The sequence below is a fragment of the Chenopodium album genome, chromosome 15 (assembly GCF_948465745.1).
Source record: "Chenopodium album chromosome 15, dcCheAlbu1.1, whole genome shotgun sequence".
NCBI lineage: Eukaryota > Viridiplantae > Streptophyta > Magnoliopsida > Caryophyllales > Amaranthaceae > Chenopodium > Chenopodium album.
In genome coordinates this window covers 42692580-42713880 of record NC_137848.1, presented here as the reverse complement: position 1 = coordinate 42713880, position 21301 = coordinate 42692580, and the positions used below count along the sequence as shown (strand labels likewise).

The following is a 21301-nucleotide window of genomic DNA, read 5'->3' as shown; positions in this document are numbered from 1 at the left end:
TCCACCCCCGCGCCCATCACCCATGGTGGGTATGGTTTTTATCCCCATCCCCACCCCACCCCACCACCCGCCAAATCAAGACCCATCCCTGCCTCATTGGGGCGAGTCTCCTACTTGACCCGCCACGCTGACATCCCTATCCACATTGGTGGAGTAGCTCACAATTTTTCTCTCCAATTTTAATTCTTCCACATCATATTCCACTAACTTTAGCTACTAACTTGAGTCACTCATTTACTTTTTTCACAATGGTGAGCTAGTTCATTACAATTGAAAAAATTGTTTTATGTTAATTTTGGACAAAAAAAATAAAATGAAAATATAAAAAATTGCCACTTGTCTTCTCCTTGCTTGTCACTGGGCTCGTGTGCCGAGGTTGTCAGTTAATTGGAAGAGGGAGGAGCCTCACCCTATGAGTCACCTTTCACAATAGTAAGCTAGCTCAAAATAGGAGAGAGAGTGTTGTGGGGAGGGTCTTGAGTCACCCATTGTGGGTGCTCTTATACTTGCAACACTTCTCTGTTCACGCTTATCGATGCATTATTTCAATCGTTTATATCTTTAATTAGCAATATGTAAAAATTATAAATGTTAGATATTAAAACAGTATAAACCGAGACGAATCTAACAAGATCCCACATGACTATATTTTTTCTTACCTATAAAACATTTAAGCTAGTCAAAGTAGAGTACATGAATATTGTAAAAGTCAAACTGTTGCAAGTATAAAAAAAACGGAGGAAGTAATTTTTTTAATTTTTATGTGTAACTGCTAGTCAACTGCTATTTTACCAAACATTCATACCTAAATTATCTATTTTCACAACAACTACCTTCACTGCTATATTTGCCGAATACGGCCTAAATGTCATTAGATTTTGTCGTTGAATCTAACCACCTAGAATTGAGCCTAGAATCCGGATTAGCATAAAAGGTGAAGCGGGTGGAACACACACACACACACACACACAAAAAAAAAAGATTTTTTTTACAAAATTGTCACTTGGAATTGATATTTTAACAAAATTGTCGCGAGTTATCTTTTTTTACCAAATTGTCATTATGAGTTCGTTTTGTTTACCAACTTGGTCCATTAGCTGAAGGACCTATTCTCTTCAGCTTAATTTCAGTTCAGTTTAGTTCAGTTCAGCTCCTAATTTCTTTCTCTCATAAATAATTTCATTATCTATTCAGTTCACTTCAATTCATTTCCAATCAATTCAGTTTAGTTTAGTAAATCACAACAGATCCGAAATTCACAATTGATAAAAGTTGTTTTTTATTTACGAAATTGCCACTCATAGAGTAATTTACTTGAATTTCCCGTTTTAATTTTTTTTTTTTAAATCACCATTCTCTCTCATACCTCCGCCCAAAGCGGCAGCCGCCATCATCGCCGCCTTGCAATTGGCGGCTGTACATGTGTGCCTTCTGGGTCACGTGACTCAGCAGGGAAAATAAATAAAAAAAAAAAACCAAAACGCGTGAAGCACTGAAGCGAATAGGGTAACCAAACGAAACTCAAAGTCTCGACTCAAACGGCACAACCCTAACTCCCTCTCTGACATCATTCCGATCGCCGACGCCGGACGAGCCACCACCAGCCCACCGTACCAGTACGCGCCAGCCACCAGGCCTTGGATCTACGGCGACCACCAGCCCACCGTTTTGTAGATCTGCGACTGACTGTAGTCTCCTCAGTCCTCACTCTCCTTCCTGTCTGCAACTCTGCAAGCCTGCCTCGCCGCCACACCGCCTTCCTCCACCGACCGGGGTGAATGAGTGACCACCGTCCACCGATTGAACTTTGAGGCAGAGCAAGAGCAACTGAGCAAGGTATTATTGTATTAAAATTTAAATTATGAACTATCTAATTTGTTATTTACTTTTAATTTTAATTATGTATAATTTCAGTCTTTTGATTGATAAATTGAACTGAATTGTTGATTTGTTCTTCATTATTGTGTTAATTACTTAATTAATTGTAATTTCAGTCTTTGACAGGTTGTTCACTTCATCACTTGTTCAATATGTTCATTGTGGTGTTCATTGTTGAAATGTTGAATTGAATTAAACTTTATTTGGTAAAATTGGTACTTTGTAGTCTTGATTAGTTGGTTATTGACCTTATTGTTTCATACTTTGATAGTTTGATTTGTTTCAGATTTGATTGATATTTGATTGTATTATTTGTATTCAAATGAACTGAAATTCTGTATATTTGATTGTATATTTCAATTGCTGAATTTTTTGTTATTTATTGAATGATTTTCAGAATGATGCGGAAACGTACTCCAAATAAAATGCATAATATCGCTAGTTTGATTGAAATCAAGTACTATTTGGTTGTATTATGGATTTTTATGTCTTATTTGTTTGATTGAAATCAAGTTGGTTGTCATATATGTTTTTTTGTTAATATTTTTGGATTCGAAATTTTTTTGGTACTTTTACGGTTCATCAATAATTCAGGGTGACTCACAAGCTCGGAAATCCTAGATCTGCCACTTGTAGTTGCAAATGGCGACAGCAACATATCCTCCACCACCACCATTCTATAAGCTTTACAAAGATTACACACAAAACCCTAAATCTGCCCCTGAACCACCTCCTCCTATTGAAGGCACCTATACCTGCTATGGCGCCACTTACACCGTCAGTTTTCTCTCTCTTCGATAATTTCTGATTTTGCGTGATTTTTTGCTTATTTTGTGAATTTATTTGTGTAGTTGCTCATTAATTAAACTTTGAGTTTAATTAATATTTTGATTGATTGATTGAATTGTTGTATAATTTGAAATTAATTGTAGACTGATGATGTGCTCCCGAGTTTGGAAGATCAAGGTGTTCGACAAATGTACCCTAAAGGGCCTAATATAGGTATTCTTTTGTTCTGTTAAGTTTGTCGAATTTTTGGGTGTATTCCACATAATTGTTTGATTTTGGTTTTGTACATTTTCTCGAAAATTGTTTGATTTTTAGGACAAAATGTGGGAAATTGATCGAGGGATTAGTAATGCTGATGAAAATTGTGGAATCCTGAATTAGGAGATACTTAATTCCCTGGCTGCTGGATGGGTTTATGCTGATATTTTGGTGTGAATTTTGTTCATTAGGAAAAGAGAAACGACACGCTATATGTGCTGGTTATCTCTTGTAGTCTTGTTATTAATATTTAGGTTTGATCAGTGTTTTTCGAAAGGGTTTAGTTGTCGTAGAGATGATGCACAACATTTTTAAATTGAAGTAATATAAATACTTTCAGGGTTCTATTTAGAAAGCAAACTGGTGTTGTATGTATTTGTAATTTGTTGGGGGTTAGTGATTACTCCCACCATCCCTATTTTTTTTGCTCCATTGGAAGGGTTGGACTTTGGGAGGGAAAAAAACATATGTTCCTTGTGGCAATCAATTGTCATCTGTTTTTGTAGTTATTAATCCTACATGTTGGAAATTAGAGCATGCACTATTCTTTTCATACTGTAATCTTTATACGTTTCTGTCTGTGCCAGAAAGATAGTTTTTATGCTGCTTGAAAGTCTTCCTTCTTCCTATGTGGCATAATTCTAGACAGTGGCAGATCAGGAAAGAGTGAATCGTGTCATGTTGTGTTAGGATATAGTGCTAATTGTGCATAATATATATAAAAATAAATATGTATAATGGGTTTATAAAAGATATTATTGATAATATTATATATTTTTTTTTGAGTTTACAATGATTTATATAGAAAGATTAGTTACATTGGCATAGTTATATTTGATATATGCCAACTTGATTTTACATGCATAACTATTAATTTACATTGCCAATTCATATGACAACAAACTTAACTATATATATTTTGGTGAGAGTGAGTAAAATAAGGAAGGCCTTCACATTTTAACATGTTGTACTATAGTCATGAACTGTCACATGAGATTGTGCTTCTGCCGTATAATTCTCATTCGATATATACCTGAATAGCTTGTCTTATTTTTCCTCTACTTTGTTTGTAATATTAGTGTGCCTAATGATATAGTATAGACTTCAAGAAAGAATTGAAGACGCTCAATAGGGAGTTGCAGCTGCATTTGTTGGAGCTAGCTGACATTCTTGTTGAAAGACCATCACAGTATGCTAGAAGAGTGGAAGAGATATCGCTTATGTTCAAGAATCTACATCATCTGCTCAATTCACTACGTCCTCACCAGGTACTATTCTAACCGTTGAGTTTTCTTTATCTTACTACGTCTTTTTAGTCTTCCTGTGCTATGTATATTTATGCATTTACTTTATTATTCTTAGGCTAGAGCAACACTGATCCACATTCTAGAGCTTCAAATACAACGAAGAAAACAAGCTGTTGAGGATATCAAAAGGTGTGTTTCTTAAAATGCCATCCTCTGATTTATTTTACCCAGAGGCTGAAATAGAAGTTTGTAGATCCCTTCACCATATTTCTACTAAATTCTCTATAGAAAAAAATACAATATTAAGAGTGAAGAATTAGAGTAGGTCTTGTGTATGATTTTTCAATTTGCATCTAGAGCTTGATGATGATGTTATACTTTCTATGAAGCCATAGTTCGTGTTCTGTGAGGGTAATGAGCACATATTTTCATTTTGCATCTGGAATTTTTAAGATGATAATATACTTTTTAATTGGTCAATCTTTCCATTTTGTGTGGGTAACTAGGGTACCAAATGCATGAAGGTTACACATTAGCTAAATCAATCAAATCTCACACCTCACACCATCCAAATATCCAAAGAAAGGCCAATTGATTTTAAGACCATTAAAGTACTACGAAGCTTCTAACAAAAAGTCAATGTGAGGCTAACCTTTTGGGAAGACTTTTGTAGAGTACTAGTTGTGCACCCCATGTGCATGCATAAATGCCATCCTCATACCAAATAGGTTGCTACCTATCAACAAACAATAGAATATTTGCAAACATCTCGTCATTTGTCTTAAAATTTGGTCGTGGTGTCACTACTAGAATAAGGGTCTTTTATGACGAGATATTTCTTCGTTAAAAGCCAAAAAATCCTCGTTTAAACTTTTAAAGACCAAAAGTATTTTGCCGTTTTGTAATAGTTTTGTCGTTATTGGTTTTTAATGACAATCATTCCTTTCGTCGTTTGTAATTAATGATATTCTAAAGACTTATAACAATAACGACTAGAGCCTTAATCCCAAAGATGAGGTCAACTACATGATCCTCTCTTTTTATTCCCTTATGTCGAATGTCATATGTTCCTACAATACTAACTTCTTCATGCTCTCAACTCCTTCCATCCTTGTCATCTTTGGTCTTCGCTTCTTCTCGGACCCCCTTATCACAACCCTATACTTTCCTTATCGGTGCTTCTTCCGATCTTCGACTATTATGCCTAAACCAATGCAATTGGTTCTCCTTATATATATTTTCGATTTTGGAAACTCCAAATTTCCTCCTTATATCTTCATTTTTAATTCTATCCTTAAAGGCTTTCTACATATACATCTCTAATACTCCCATTTTCCTAATATGATCCTATATGCCCTATAGAATTTTTCTAAAATGGAAATATCATATTACTTGACCCATACTATATTTGGCAAGCTTTTGGTAGACAAATTCTTTAAAATACCCTAATAAAATGCATGTGGAGCTATGTTGCACTTGAGTTTGGGTGTCATATCAAAGTAGGGGATCGGATCCTTCGATTCCAAAAACAATTGATATGGGGAATTGGGGATACGGTAAAAGAGCGGTTTGACTAATTTTTTGGACACGGCTAGCATATACAGTGTCGGGAAATTTTTTAGTTACTTCTGGAAAAAAATTTACGTGTAAAAAAACAAAGTCAAACCATCCAATTGTTGTAACATAAACTACTTTAACTCTTTTATACTACTACGTACTCCCTCCGTCCCTTATTTTTTATTTTATTGCATATATTTGAGTCAAAATTTTAAAACTTTGACCATGAATTCTCACTAATCTTTAAGTGATAATATATTCATGTGGTATTTTGTTGGAACCGTCTCATTATATATTTTATTAATATTAAGTTTTTATAATTTTTACTTTTATAGAAATGGAGATATATACGTTTGAAGATACGTTTTGGAGATAGTAAAAAATTAAATGGGACAAAAAATTAAGGGACAAAGGGAGTATTAACCTTCCTCCAATTCTTTGTGCTAGGAAGGGATAAAGGGTGTGGTGTCATGTAGAAGTAAAAAAATAAGAGGGTATAAGGGTGTTGGGTAAAAGGGTGTTGAATAGTTGCTAGTGAGGCCAGATTGACTTCAAATAATAATAAAAGTGACTTTGAGCTGTCATACTCCATACCCTACTATACCCCCATTTTATGGAAAGAGTAAAGTAAGAATTTTTAGCCCATCTTCAAGGATTTCAACCTTATATCTAGGTCAACTTTTATGGAGCAATTGAAAGCCATGTGCTAAGGATTCCGCCACTTGCTTTAGGGCAATCTTGTGTTACGCGAGTCGATGCTTAAACCTACGCGTGTCGCGTGTCGTGTCGAGTCGACACGCGATACTATATGGGTGGAGGAGTGTCGGGGTAACACATATATGGGAACAACTTTCGAGGGTAATAAGGTGAACCATGTGCATCAAAATATAATTTCTCTCCTCTCCTTAAATATTGTGTCAAATGCTATGGGTAAATAATTAGAAAAGGAGGATGTAATTGTTAGTGGTGTTAGTTGTCTTATTAAGCAAGTATTTTGATTGTGTTAATTTCTTTATTTTAGCTAATGAGTTTCACACTTCACTTGTAAAGGCTATTTATGTAGTCTAACTTTCCATTTGTTGAATGAATGAATGCAATATTTTTCTGCGTTACCCGACATTCTCCTCCACCAAGAGTATCGCGTGTCGACTCGACACGATGCTAGACACGCTTGTGTTGAGGCGTTGACTCGCATACTATAGAAGTGTCCAGGAGTGAGTGTGGGGATCCTTAACAGGTGTGTATAGAAGAAGAAACAAATAATATTTAAGCCCTTTTTTTTAAACCACTTTGATTGTTATGAACAAATATTCGACTACATTAAACGCTACTAACAAAGATCCGAAGAAAAAAAAAAACCAAAATTTTAAGCTTTTTCGGCGATGACTTTTGATTGCTCCATAAAAGTCTCTCTGGATAAGATGGATGGGCGGGCTGAAAAGTCTTACAAAGTACTTTATTTTTTATAAATGAGATACCAAAGTTGGGTATGGTGTGTGACAGGTAGAAGTCACTTTTATTTGAAGTCAATCTGACCCTATTAGCTATTCAACACCCTTTTTCCCTCGTATTTTTTGTTTCACATGGCATCACACCTCCTTTTCCTTTTTTTAATTACTAGCACAAAGAATTGGAGAGGTTAATATTAAAAAATTAGATGGTTTGACTTTGATTTTTTTCAATGTCAATTTGTTTTTAATATTAGAATTTTTTTACCAAGTATACAAAAAATTTCCAAACTCTTTATATACTAGTCGTATCCAAAAAGCTACTCAAAGATGCTCTATTGACCGTATTCTCGTATCTGCTATTTTTGGAATTGATGGATCGGATCCTCCGATCCCTACTTTGATACGACACCCAAACTCTTTGCAACATAGGTATTTTTATTTCCAACGTTTTCCTTGCTTTTGCATTATTTGTTCCAACAAAATTGGTATCAGAGCCCGAGTTCAGTTGAGTGTTCTTCTGTATTATGGATAACTCACATTTGAGGGGGAGTGTTAAGCCCATGAACAAACCCACATATGAATGGAAGTGTTGAACCACATTAAAAAGAGTATAAAAGTAAAGGAAAGTGTTGGGATGTGTATCGCACATTGAAGAAAAGTGATAGTTGTATCCACTTTATAAGGCTAAGGGTCTGTTCTTTTCAGCTTAATTTCAGTTCACCTCAGCCCGCTCCAATCAATTCCTAATTTCCTTCTGTCATAAACAATTCATTTCAGCTCTAATCAGTTCAATTCAGCTCCAATCAGTTCAGTTTATCTTAGTATAGGCCCTAAGGGGTAAAGGTGGGCACGGGCCGTGCCGGCACGCGGGCGGCACGGGCACGGGTGGCGGCACGGCACGGCGGCCCACCTGTGGGCCGTGGGCCGTGCCGTGAACAAAAATCCTGGGTGTGGCACGGGCACGGCCCTTGGCACGGCGGGTGGCACGGTGGCCGGCACGTGGGCCGGCACGCTGGCACGACCCGCCGGCACGGCACGTGGCACGGCCAGGCACGGCGCGGCACGAAGCCAGGCACGGCCCGTGCCTTATGGCCGTTGGAAAGTAGCCGTTTATGGCCGTTTTCCAACTAAACATGGGCACGGGCCGTGCCGGGCCGCGGGCCAAACCGTGCCTACCTTTATTTATTTATTTTTTTTTTAAAAAAAATAAATGTTAAAAAAAAACGAATTAAAAACAGAAATGCATATAATAAAAAAAAAATACTAGTGCGATGATCCGAAAACACAAAAAATTGAAGAATAACTTATTTTATTATATGACGGTAGCCGGTACGAATGTACGATAATTCAATAATACAAAATTACAAAATAAGTAATGATAATTAAAAATCGTACAATAGTGTATGAATATTGAATAACTTCACTTATTATACGGAATACGAAGTTCGATAATACAAAAAAGAATACAATAGTGTATAATGTAAATATGTAATCATGTAATTATTATTGGTCGTCTTCGTCTTCGCCTTCGTCTTCATCTTCGTCTTCGTCTCCTAGAGGTTCAAGTTTATCCGCCAATTGAGTGGATCGAGAAGTGTGAGAACTAAAAGAAGTCGACGTTCCTTCATCGTCGTCGTTTTGTGCATAAGTACGATCTTGAGAACGAGTTTCGGCATCCAACCAATCCTTGAAGCAAACACACATTTCAAGTGTTTCGGGTTTTAGTTTTGTTCTTCTATCGTCTAGAACTCTTCCCGACGCACTAAAAGCTCTTTCGGAAGCAACGGAGGAGACTTGGATAGCAAAAATATCACGAGCCATTGCCGACAAAATTGGATGTTTCACGGCTTGTGATTTCCACCAATCAAGGATGTCGAGGCCAAACTTCTCTTCATCGTCCATGCCTTTCATGAAGTCGTAACTTAAGTACATTTGCAACTCCGAAACATCGCTTTGTGTTCTCCTAGATGATGATGATTCTGTACCTGAATACTTGGACATCAAGTTAGCAGCTTGTGCAAATAAACCTTTGGCCCGTTTACTTACATTTTTGGATGTTTGAGAAGGGGCAAATCGAGACACGGTTCCATATTTACTTTCATAAACATTATATAAATTAAAAAACTCATCCGTCACCTTATTCTTAAAAGTTTCAACATCATCTTCAAAATTCATGTTACTATAATAAATATCAATTAATAAAAAGGTGCCATCATATTTTTGTCTAGGATCTAAAATAGATGCAAAAATATAAATCATAGGAATATCGGTGTAATATTTACGCCATTTATCCTCCATGGATGGAAGATATCCACGATAAACATGTTGTGATCGGTGTTCCGCAAAAAGTTGTGCAAGTAAACATGCATTGCTAAGAAAAGAATGAGCACAAGGATTATATACAGAAGAAAAACAATGTGTCATACCATATAGTAATTGTAAAAACTGCATATATTTTTCACAATTAGCCCAATCATCTTCAAGTAAAGCATTTTGTGGAAATTTCATATTATAAAAAAGTGTTAAATGAACCTTGTACTCGATTGCCCGACTCAACATTTCATAGGTGGAGTTCCTAGTTGGACAATCCGGTGCTATTTTTATGGTTTTTATCCGTTGTTGCCTGCAAAAACCTTTCCATTCTTGATATCTCATGTTAGAGCTATTAATAGTGCAAATAGCATTCCTTATTTTGTGATAAAATGGACCAATTGCTTGTGTTCCATCCTTCACACACAAGTTAAGAACATGACAAATGCATCTAACATGAAGTGCATCTCCATCTAATATAACATCGTTCAATTGGGATTTGACCAAATTCGCACTATATGTCATAGAAGTTGCATTATCGAAAGTCATAGACATGATTTTATCCCTAAGACTATATGCATCAATGACTTCCATTAAATGATGTGAAATGTTAAGACCGGTATGAGGGTATTCAAGCATTTTGAAATGAATGATGCGTTTTTGTAACATCCACTCATTATCTAACCAATGACAAGTAACACATAAATAGTGAAGTCCGTACCCACCATCCCATGCATCGGCGGTTAAAGAAACTCTACTAGGAAGATTAGCTAATTCATTTACTAATTTCAATTTGTACTCTAGATAAGTCTTCATGGCAGCAGATCAAACGGTTTTTCGGGAGATTTTTTTGTGTTTTGATTGTAGTGCTCGGTTAATATAGTTGTTGAAGGCATCATTTTCGGCGAAAAGAAAAGGTTGTTCTGCATGTACAATCATTCTCCCAAGTTCATCCCTATCTCTCTCGTAATTGTAAATGAAACCTTGTGGATGGAATTGAGAAATTTTAGGTTGGGTTGGATCACTAGATGGTCCACCACATTTTTTTGTATGTCTAGTAAGGTGTCCCGTCCCTCCCTTGGTATCGGCCGAGAAAATTTTACCACAAGTCCGACACTTGCATTTTTTTCCATCTTTACTTAATTGATAATGTGCCCAACATTCACTCTTTCTTTTGGTTTGAGCAAAATCCTCTTCGGTACACCACTCTAATATGTTAGGATTTTGGGTGGATGGTTCACTCGACCCGGAGGCTTGTGTTTGGCTACCTTGGGAAGGAGGAGGAGGAGGAGGAAAAGGAAATTCATATTGTTGAAATTGAGTTTGTTGAAATTGGGTCCAAGGAGCCATATCATCCATTTGTTCTTGCCCTCCCGTGTTTTGGGGATGAAAGAAAGGGGTGGAAGTGTTTGGAAAGGGCATGTTAGAAAAGGGAAAGGGCATGTTAGGGGGGGGCATAGACATTGAAGTGTTTGGGTTTGGTGATTCCCTACGTTTTGACTTGACTTTTCTAGAGGAGGAGGAAACGTTCTGGTTTGATGCCATGATTAATTAATAATAATAACACAACTAACAATAACAAAGTAACAATTAACAACAATGAGATCAATGAGAATTAATTAGTAAATAGTTTTTATATAAATTAAATTTTCAAAAATAATTATAATAATAGTAGATTACTTGGATCAATGAGATCCCAGGTAGGAGAGGTTAGGATCGACGTTGTCCAGAGCCCAAATCCCGTCTTAGACAGATTTCAACAATCCAAATAACCCACAATTAAAATAGAAAGTAGTTTTTATATAATTAAGTAGTTCCAAGAATACAATAATAATAATAATAATAATAACAATAATAATAACAATAACAATAACAATAACAAATTAAAATAAAGTTGAGTTAGATCTTACAAAGACGCTTTAATGCTTTCCCAAATTTATAATTTCTCGAACTTATAATTTCCCGAATTTTTAATTTCCCGAATGTAAATATAACAATTTTTTTTTTTTTTTTTTGGTAGTAGACTAATAAAAGTAATAATAGTAAAAATGTAAAATTTATAAGAGAGTAGGAATTTTTTTTTTTCTTTTCACAAAAGAGAGGAAGATTGTATGATTTGTAGGAATTTGAGAATTGAGAATTTGGGAGTAAGAAAATTAGAGAATAAGAGAGAAGAGATGAGTTGATGAATTGTGAAAATTTTGGAGGAAAATATGAGGTATTTATAGGGTATTTATAGGTATTATATAAAAACTACTTTCTATTTTAATTGTGGGTTATTTGGATTGTTGAAATCTGTCTAAGGCGGGATTTGGGCTCTGGACAACGTCGATCCTAACCTCTCCTACCTGGGATCTCATTGATCCAAGTAATCTACTATTATTATAATTATTTTTGAAAATTTAATTTATATAAAAACTACTTACTAATTAATTCTCATTGATCTCATTGTTGTTAATTGTTACTTTGTTATTGTTAGTTGTGTTATTATTATTAATTAATCATGGCATCAAACCAGAACGTTTCCTCCTCCTCTAGAAAAGCCAAGTCAAAACGTAGGGAATCACCAAACCCAAACACTTCAATGTCTATGCCCCCCCCTAACAGGCCCTTTCCCTTTTCTAACATGCCCTTTCCAAACACTTCCACCCCTTTCTTTCATCCCCAAAACACGGGAGGGCAAGAACAAATGGATGATATGGCTCCTTGGACCCAATTTCAACAAACTCAATTTCAACAATATGAATTTCCTTTTCCTCCTCCTCCTCCTCCTTCCCAAGGTAGCCAAACACAAGCCTCCGGGTCGAGTGAACCATCCACCCAAAATCCTAACATATTAGAGTGGTGTACCGAAGAGGATTTTGCTCAAACCAAAAGAAAGAGTGAATGTTGGGCACATTATCAATTAAGTAAAGATGGAAAAAAATGCAAGTGTCGGACTTGTGGTAAAATTTTCTCGGCCGATACCAAGGGAGGGACGGGACACCTTACTAGACATACAAAAAAATGTGGTGGACCATCTAGTGATCCAACCCAACCTAAAATTTCTCAATTCCATCCACAAGGTTTCATTTACAATTACGAGAGAGATAGGGATGAACTTGGGAGAATGATTGTACATGCAGAACAACCTTTTCTTTTCGCCGAAAATGATGCCTTCAACAACTATATTAACCGAGCACTACAACCAAAACACAAAAAAATCTCCCGAAAAACCGTTCGATCTGCTGCCATGAAGACTTATCTAGAGTACAAATTGAAATTAGTAAATGAATTAGCTAATCTTCCTAGTAGAGTTTCTTTAACCGCCGATGCATGGGATGGTGGGTACGGACTTCACTATTTATGTGTTACTTGTCATTGGTTAGATAATGAGTGGATGTTACAAAAACGCATCATTCATTTCAAAATGCTTGAATACCCTCATACCGGTCTTAACATTTCACATCATTTAATGGAAGCCATTGATGCATATAGTCTTAGGGATAAAATCATGTCTATGACTTTCGATAATGCAACTTCTATGACATATAGTGCGAATTTGGTCAAATCCCAATTGAACGATGTTATATTAGATGGAGATGCACTTCATGTTAGATGCATTTGTCATGTTCTTAACTTGTGTGTGAAGGATGGAACACAAGCAATTGGTCCATTTTATCACAAAATAAGGAATGCTATTTGCACTATTAATAGCTCTAACATGAGATATCAAGAATGGAAAGGTTTTTGCAGGCAACAACGGATAAAAACCATAAAAATAGCACCGGATTGTCCAACTAGGAACTCCACCTATGAAATGTTGAGTCGGGCAATCGAGTACAAGGTTCATTTAACACTTTTTTATAATATGAAATTTCCACAAAATGCTTTACTTGAAGATGATTGGGCTAATTGTGAAAAATATATGCAGTTTTTACAATTACTATATGGTATGACACATTGTTTTTCTTCTGTATATAATCCTTGTGCTCATTCTTTTCTTAGCAATGCATGTTTACTTGCACAACTTTTTGCGGAACACCGATCACAACATGTTTATCGTGGATATCTTCCATCCATGGAGGATAAATGGCGTAAATATTACACCGATATTCCTATGATTTATATTTTTGCATCTATTTTAGATCCTAGACAAAAATATGATGGCACCTTTTTATTAATTGATATTTATTATAGTAACATGAATTTTGAAGATGATGTTGAAACTTTTAAGAATAAGGTGACGGATGAGTTTTTTAATTTATATAATGTTTATGAAAGTAAATATGGAACCGTGTCTCGATTTGCCCCTTCTCAAACATCCAAAAATGTAAGTAAACGGGCCAAAGGTTTATTTGCACAAGCTGCTAACTTGATGTCCAAGTATTCAGGTACAGAATCATCATCATCTAGGAGAACACAAAGCGATGTTTCGGAGTTGCAAATGTACTTAAGTTACGACTTCATGAAAGGCATGGACGATGAAGAGAAGTTTGGCCTCGACATCCTCGATTGGTGGAAATCACAAGCCGTGAAACATCCAATTTTGTCGGCAATGGCTCGTGATATTTTTGCTATCCAAGTCTCCTCCGTTGCTTCCGAAAGAGCTTTTAGTGCGTCGGGAAGAGTTCTAGACGATAGAAGAACAAAACTAAAACCCGAAACACTTGAAATGTGTGTTTGCTTCAAGGATTGGTTGGATGCCGAAACTCGTTCTCAAGATCGTACTTATGCACAAAACGACGACGATGAAGGAACGTCGACTTCTTTTAGTTCTCACACTTCTCGATCCACTCAATTGGCGGATGAACTTGAACCTCTAGGAGACGAAGACGAAGATGAAGACGAAGGCGAAGACGAAGACGACCAATAATAATTACATGATTACATATTTACATTATACACTATTGTATTCTTTTTTGTATTATCGAACTTCGTATTCCGTATAATAAGTGAAGTTATTCAATATTCATACACTATTGTACGATTTTTAATTATCATTACTTATTTTGTAATTTTGTATTATTGAATTATCGTACATTCGTACCGGCTACCGTCATATAATAAAATAAGTTATTCTTCAATTTTTTGTGTTTTCGGATTATCGCACTAGTATTTTTTTTTTATTATATGCATTTCTGTTTTTAATTCGTTTTTTTTTAACATTTATTTTTTTTTAAAAAAAAATAAATAAATAAAGGTAGGCACGGTTTGGCCCGCGTCCCGGCACGACACGGCCCGCTAGGCACGTGGGCCGTGCCGTGCCGTGGGCTGGGGTGTGCCAATTTCAGGCACGGCACGGCACGGCACGCCGCGGAGCCGGCACGGCACGGCACGACACGGGCACCACGGCGGCACGGGCACGGCCCGTGCCCATGTTTACTAAGGGGTTACTCCCCTCGTTGCCATATGGTTTTGAGGTGGAATCTCCTTAGACTTATATAGTGGACACTCGTGGCTAGCGTGACCCAGTTCGTTTATCAAATTGTAACCATTGAGGAAGAATATATCATAATATCCGTCTTGATGATAAAGAGGTTTTTGTGGCTCTTTCTTCTTTCTTTAGTTGCCATGAAGGTTAAAGACGTTAAAAGTTTCAATTCTAATAGTTGCTACAAAAAAAGTGAAACTTATTAGCATTAGAAGTTCTAAACAATCAAGAAATTATCATGTCTTCTTAAGCTCCTTGAATGGGGATTATAGAAAGTCAACAAAAAAATTATTTTTCCATTTAGTTAGAAAAGGAGAAATTCATCTATTAAAGAATATGAATCATGCTCAATAACTCAATAATAAAACTAAACTTACAAAATTAAGCTATTAGAATATTATATTTCTTTCATGATAACAAAAATTCAGCACGTTAACTATTTATATACTTTTATTGGCTATCAATATATGTAATATTATACTCAAGCTCCTCTTTTTTTGCTAAATATCGAGTTATTCACTTATCACTATTTCTTTTTATATTCATTTAACGCAAATAATTACTCTTTAAAATGGATTGGAATATGAGATTTACCTATATAATTAAGAAAAAAAATTCCCACTATACCTCATAACTAGGTAGTTTGACCTTTCACATCTCCATAAGTGAACACCCGTATGGGCAAAAAAATTAAAATAGCAAATAAGTTGTAAAAATAGAGGCATAGGTTAGGTAAACCCATCAATTCAGTTGGAGTTTAATTAAGCACTTTATCAATAGGAGGTTTGTTCCCAAAGCTAGTCTTCGATATTCTAAGCATGGAAAATCGGACAATAGATCAAGAATGATGGGTATAAAAAGAATTACAAACTTTGTTTAAACTATTTCTGTCATATAAGTAACCAATTTTCTGCAACCAAGTTACTCGATACAATTGCTAAAGCAGTGATCCAGGACTTATACTACACATCAAAGTATCTAACCACTGAAAATTGTCATATTCACTTGAGATAAGTTTAAAGGCAAAGGAAAATAAAATGAGACTCTTAAAACATAAATTATGGATTATGTGATTCATTAGATAGGAATTTCTTAGGACAACTTTATTTACAATACTACTTTTTGAATTGATGGAAGGACCAAAAGTTGATGTTAAAACAATTAGGGGTTCAACCTTTTCACCAAGGAGAGTTGAACTCTCCAAAAGAAGAAGAATCCATCTTATACAAAGCATCAACTTGCTAAATCAAGGGATGTCTAAGGTATTAAACAACAGCATCCAACATTACTTTATAAATGGAAAGCAAAATAGTTATGCACTCATATATACAATAAGAAGGATGGGCAGTAAAGTAAAGGAAACATGTTATTAAATAAATGGTAAAGGAATGTAAAAATTGTAGCCAGATAGTAGCAGAATAAAGCATCAATGGAGTATGGAAGCGGCCATTAGAGGAATAATTCCCAAAAAAAAAAAAAAAAAAAAAGAAGCAGCAGCAGTGGAGAAGTCATTGCTGACTTGAATTTATAGGTTTGGTTAATATATTGGTTCTTGATAAGCAGAGCTGAACAACTTTATTAAAAAAACAAGAAATGATAATATTAACTGTGGTTGATTTGTTTTAGATAAAGTTTTGATGATCTATGTTCACTTTCAGCGTAAATTCAAAGGTCTGGTTAATATACACCTTGTTTGGATAATAGGAAATGGAAGGAAAAGAAAAGAAGAGAAAGGGAGGGGGACAAACTCTCTTGTTTGGATAAATGATTGGGGGAAAGAAGGGAAAGGAGAGGGAGGGATCCGTTTTCCCTCTCTCTTTAATAAGCATTTGCGATTTGGAGAGAAAATGGAGCTCATCTCCCCCTCCCTTTCTTTTCCCTTCCCTTCCTCCTTTTTCACTCCCCTTGAGGCATCAATATTTTGTTTGAAATGTGCATATGGCTGATAAAATTCTTAATCTCTACTAGCTTAATGTGAATTGTTTTAGATGTCTATGAAAGGATATCATGGATTCATGGTGATGTTTTCGTTAAGCTAGTATACAATGTCAATACTTTGTTATTGGTATTGTTTTCGTTAAGCTAGTATACAATGTCAATACTTTGTTATTGGTATTGCATTAGGTGACACAATTGATTCATGGGCTATGAATGCAACTTTATATATACATTATATAGGTTTGAGTCTTATATTTGAAGCTGCAAAACTATAAGCCTACCTATCTCTTTGAATTTATGATATTAAGGAGTTTCTTAGTTCTGCAAGATTTGATTGTTCCTTGTCTAAGCCTGAGTGTTATTCAAAGCTGCAAAATTATCTACTTACCAATGCCCAACAAAGTAATCTAACGCAAAAAATTTATTGTAGCTATGACATATATATGATAGTTCCGTAAAATTATTATCATCAGAATTTCAGCCTGCCGGTAAAAAAAGAGTACTTCCATTGAAAACAATTAAATGGAGTACTTCCATTCAAAAAAAAAAATAAAAATATTTAAACGAAATTACACCCAGCCTAAAAAATAGAAACAAAAGGCGATTTTGAGTAATTCAGAAAAATTAATGCAACAAGCAGAAAAGAATTGAGTAACCAGATTGTAAAAATTCAAGAAATCCTAAATTGATAGGGACGAAAACCTACCGAAATGTTGATAATTATCTTCTTCCCTTTTCTTTTTGAAGTGACTACAAAAATCTTCAAGCTGCAACCAGCAAAAGTACGAAGCTCAACATTTTTAAATGTATATTCACAATTACACTTCAATGGTGTAAAGTTTCTGTACTTCATAACTCAAATTGTACCATGGATTTTCAGGGAAGTAGAGCGTCAATTAGGCTTTGTGTTTAAGATAGCTTGCAGCGGGATTCGGAAATTGGATAGGATGAGCTAGCGGGCTCATGAAATCTTAATACCTTGCCAAATAAATCCATATAGTGTTTATTAAGATGGACGACTTTAAATACCTTTCTTTTTCGTGATTATATTAATGACAGGTCAGGTATATTATAATTCACGTCAAATGCCTAAAATTCTCGTTATGATTGCAAATCAACGATAATTTATTACTTTAATCATTATTGATTGTCATTAAATACCCAAGTTTTAGCAGTGAATTTTTAGTATGTCCGTAGGATTCTTGGATTACGAGGGAGTAGATGTTCTGTTGAATTTCATCCATTAGCATCTTTTTTATATACCTTTAGTCTGCAGGGAGTTATTCCATGAAAAAATAAGGCGAGTGTTGCTTGAGCTTCACAAAACACATTCTGTGTTGACATCCTGGATTTCAGCCTTTTTAGTGAACATGACAACAAACAAATAGTGCTAGTAGTATAGTCCTAGAGTTGGGATTGATGTATCTGATTTTAGCTATTTGGTTTGGGATTGCTGTATCTGAGTTCAGATCGATATAGCTCAATGATTCTGTATCTGGTTTACCTGGGATTGTCAGGTGTCTGCTGGGAGCCTAGGAAGCTAAGTGCGGAGTATTGTCTAACATCCAATGAAGTCAAAAGGCAACTGAATCTTGTGTTGCATGCTACAGACGTATTATGTAGGAATTGGAAGCAACTTTCCATAAGATATCACTGCTAGAAAATTTAATACAGTAGCAATGATATTAGGGCCTTTGAATCCATTTTCAATTGACTTGTATGAAGTACAATCTTTTCTGATTGCCAGTTATGTTCCTCGTAAACTAAAAGTAATATCATTGTCACATTCAATGATCACTTTTGAATCATAATCATATTAACCTATAATAGTCTGCGCTTAAAACCTATCATGATGGTTCATGGTTGGATACTTGAATGTAACAAATTAAATGACATGTAATAGTAATTTGTTTTTAAGTGATACTTCACTACTATATACATTGTTGAATTTGATACTCTAGGCTATAAGTGATGATTGACGATATATGTATCATTGATTTTGTAACTTAATTTGTGTAGGAGGCGAGAAGAGGCACAAAAACTTCTGAAGGAAGCACTCGGAACTTTGGAAGGACAGTAGCTCTTTCATAAAAGAATTTTCAATGAAGTGATTGTGCATTATTCAACACTGATAAGCACGGTCTGATGATCTTGATCTCTACTTTGCTTCTGTACTATGGCTACATAAGAAAACATGGGAGGATCTACGTCGACCAAATCAATGGCTGTGTTACTGGATGGATAAGTTGATCCTGTGTGGTAGTTTACTTAGGCCATGATGGTGATTATCCCATTGCTACATAAACAATCTGATGATCTTTGTATATTAGGACTAATATAACGATGTTACTGTATCTGGACTACTGGTAACTATATTTCCATATGTCTCGAATTGATGATACCAACCAATTAACAAAGCAGCTGTCAAAAAAAAAAAAAAAAAAAAAAAAACAAAGCAGCAAAACTACCACTAGTATTTTGTAGTATTACATTTACAAGTAATTTATGTGATTGTAAAATGATCAATTAGTACTCCTTCCGATTCTTTTCACTCTCTTGTTTCCCAATTTTGAAGGATTAAAAAGTGATCCCATTTAGAATTTTTGCATATATTTAAAAAAAATACTTTTCAGTTTTCCTTTACTTTATTTGATGAATGTGCAAATTCTATTATAGAGTAATGAGTAAATTTTTCTTTGTCGGAACAATTTTTCACAAATTGAATATCCCAAATAAACTAATAAAGGAAATGATCTGTTAGAGTACAAGTATATGATTGGAGTGTTTGGGTCAATCAACATGTCTTCTCTCACCTTTGCTCCACCACTCACTCTTGCGATATTACTGCCACCTCTCTTCCCGTTGCCACTAGCACCACCACAATTCACTATTGTCCTCCCTATTGCCGCTGCCCAGCTACCTCATTCTCTAATTGTTTCACCACCACATTAGTACAATTAGAGGTTTTAATGGTTAAGGATCTAACTAATGAATGCCCCTTAATCATTTAAAATATTTCTTAATTTGGTATTTATTTGGAAAATGCATGTCAAAATTACACGTTGATCAATGTAATTAATGTTCATTTCGATATTCTACTTTAACTTATCTAAACTAACGCCGTTAGAGCGGCGTAAGTTGATCATCTAAAACCATAAATTGATGTTGTACTTGTAAATAGGTATTACCGTATTATATATATTTGGATTTTTTTGGAAATAACCACCTACTATTGTTGTTGTTTTAGTAATAACCACCAATAAATTATTTTTTAATTGTATTTTACCACCTATTTCCAAAAACATGAAATTTTCCTACTAAATTGCCCAAGTCCCTGGTACATGACGTCATTGACCTTCTTCTCCCTTGATTCTCATGTTCAATTGTTTTTTTTCTTTCAACAGACATTAAAATTATGTTGGGGAAAACCAATTAGTAGTCGATTCAACATAATTCAAGCTCACATAAAGATAATGAAGTCACTAAATATGTAAAAATTATAATTTGTTGTTCTTTCTTTAGGGTTAATCCCAAATTTGAAGAATTTTTCAAATTGAGATAATTTTATAAATTAAGCATTTTTTACATTAATTAACTCTATATTGAACTTATATATATGTGCTCACTTTAGGATTATAAATCATAATTTAGAAAAACAATCAAATTTCAGAAAATTCCAAAGTACATATGAACCCTAATTCTTCATAACAATAATTAGTACTAATTTCTGAACAATAATATCAATTTTGGTACTAATTGAAGACATATTACGTGAATCGATGCAAACTAGTCTTAATTTTATAAATTATTCACTAAATATCAAACCCCCAACTTCATTTTAAAACCCTAAATGATGAACACATCTTATAACTACCCCCAATTTTGTAAATTAGGTACCTTATTTTATGGTTTGTTTACATAATTTAGATTTACAATTAAAAAACTATAGAACATAGGATAGATAGAGAAAATAAATCGAAAAACTCCGTCAGAGGACCCCTTAGTAACATAATATAGGAGGCTTTGGACAATCTAGGGGTAAATTTCTTATATTTGGAAACACTTGATGGTAAAATACAATAAAAAAAAAATTGTTGGCAATTATTACTAAAATGACAACAATAGTAAATAGTTATTTTCAAAAAACAACCAATTTCCCTCCCCAACTCATGATAACCACCGATCTCCCTCCCCCACTCATGAAAATCGCCACGAAAACCACTGATCTCCCTCCCCCACTTTCGAAAATCGTTGATTTCCCTCCCCCACTCATGAAAACCACCAATCTCCGTCCCCTACTTATGAAAACCATTGAGAATCCTAGCGGCATGGTAGGGAAGGGGCGTTTGGTGGTTTTCGTGAGTGGGGAGGGAGTCGGAGTGGTTGTGTGCGACGCAAGGGTTGGTTACTAGGGCTAGGTAGAGGGGCGACGCTAGAGGTGGGGGTGGGACGGTGGGCCA

At 35.1% G+C, this 21301-nt stretch overlaps 1 protein-coding gene across 1 annotated transcript; it reads left to right on the top strand.

The window, feature by feature from the left end:
• The first annotated feature begins 1363 nt into the window (after window positions 1-1363).
• LOC145582270 (mediator of RNA polymerase II transcription subunit 7a-like) lies at window positions 1364-19489 on the top strand. Its single transcript, XM_081639279.1, has 6 exons — window positions 1364-1836; window positions 2473-2655; window positions 2811-2880; window positions 4027-4193; window positions 4288-4361; window positions 18861-19489. The coding sequence occupies exons 2-6, from the start codon at window positions 2521-2523 to the stop codon at window positions 18919-18921; spliced, it is 507 nt and encodes a 168-aa protein (XP_081495405.1). The 5' UTR covers window positions 1364-1836; window positions 2473-2520; the 3' UTR covers window positions 18922-19489.
• Window positions 19490-21301: the final 1812 nt, after the last annotated feature.

What these genes read in the sequence shown, in the direction of transcription:
- LOC145582270 (XM_081639279.1), top strand. Translation starts at nt 2,521, where the DNA reads ATGGCGACAGCAACATATCCTCCACCACCACCATTCTATAAGCTTTAC. An exon ending in GCTATGGCGCCACTTACACC is followed by an intron (nt 2,656 to 2,810) that starts GTCAGTTTTCTC and finishes AATTAATTGTAG; the next exon opens with ACTGATGATGTGCTCCCGAG. An exon ending in GCTGTTGAGGATATCAAAAG is followed by an intron (nt 4,362 to 18,860) that starts GTGTGTTTCTTA and finishes TAATTTGTGTAG; the next exon opens with GAGGCGAGAAGAGGCACAAA.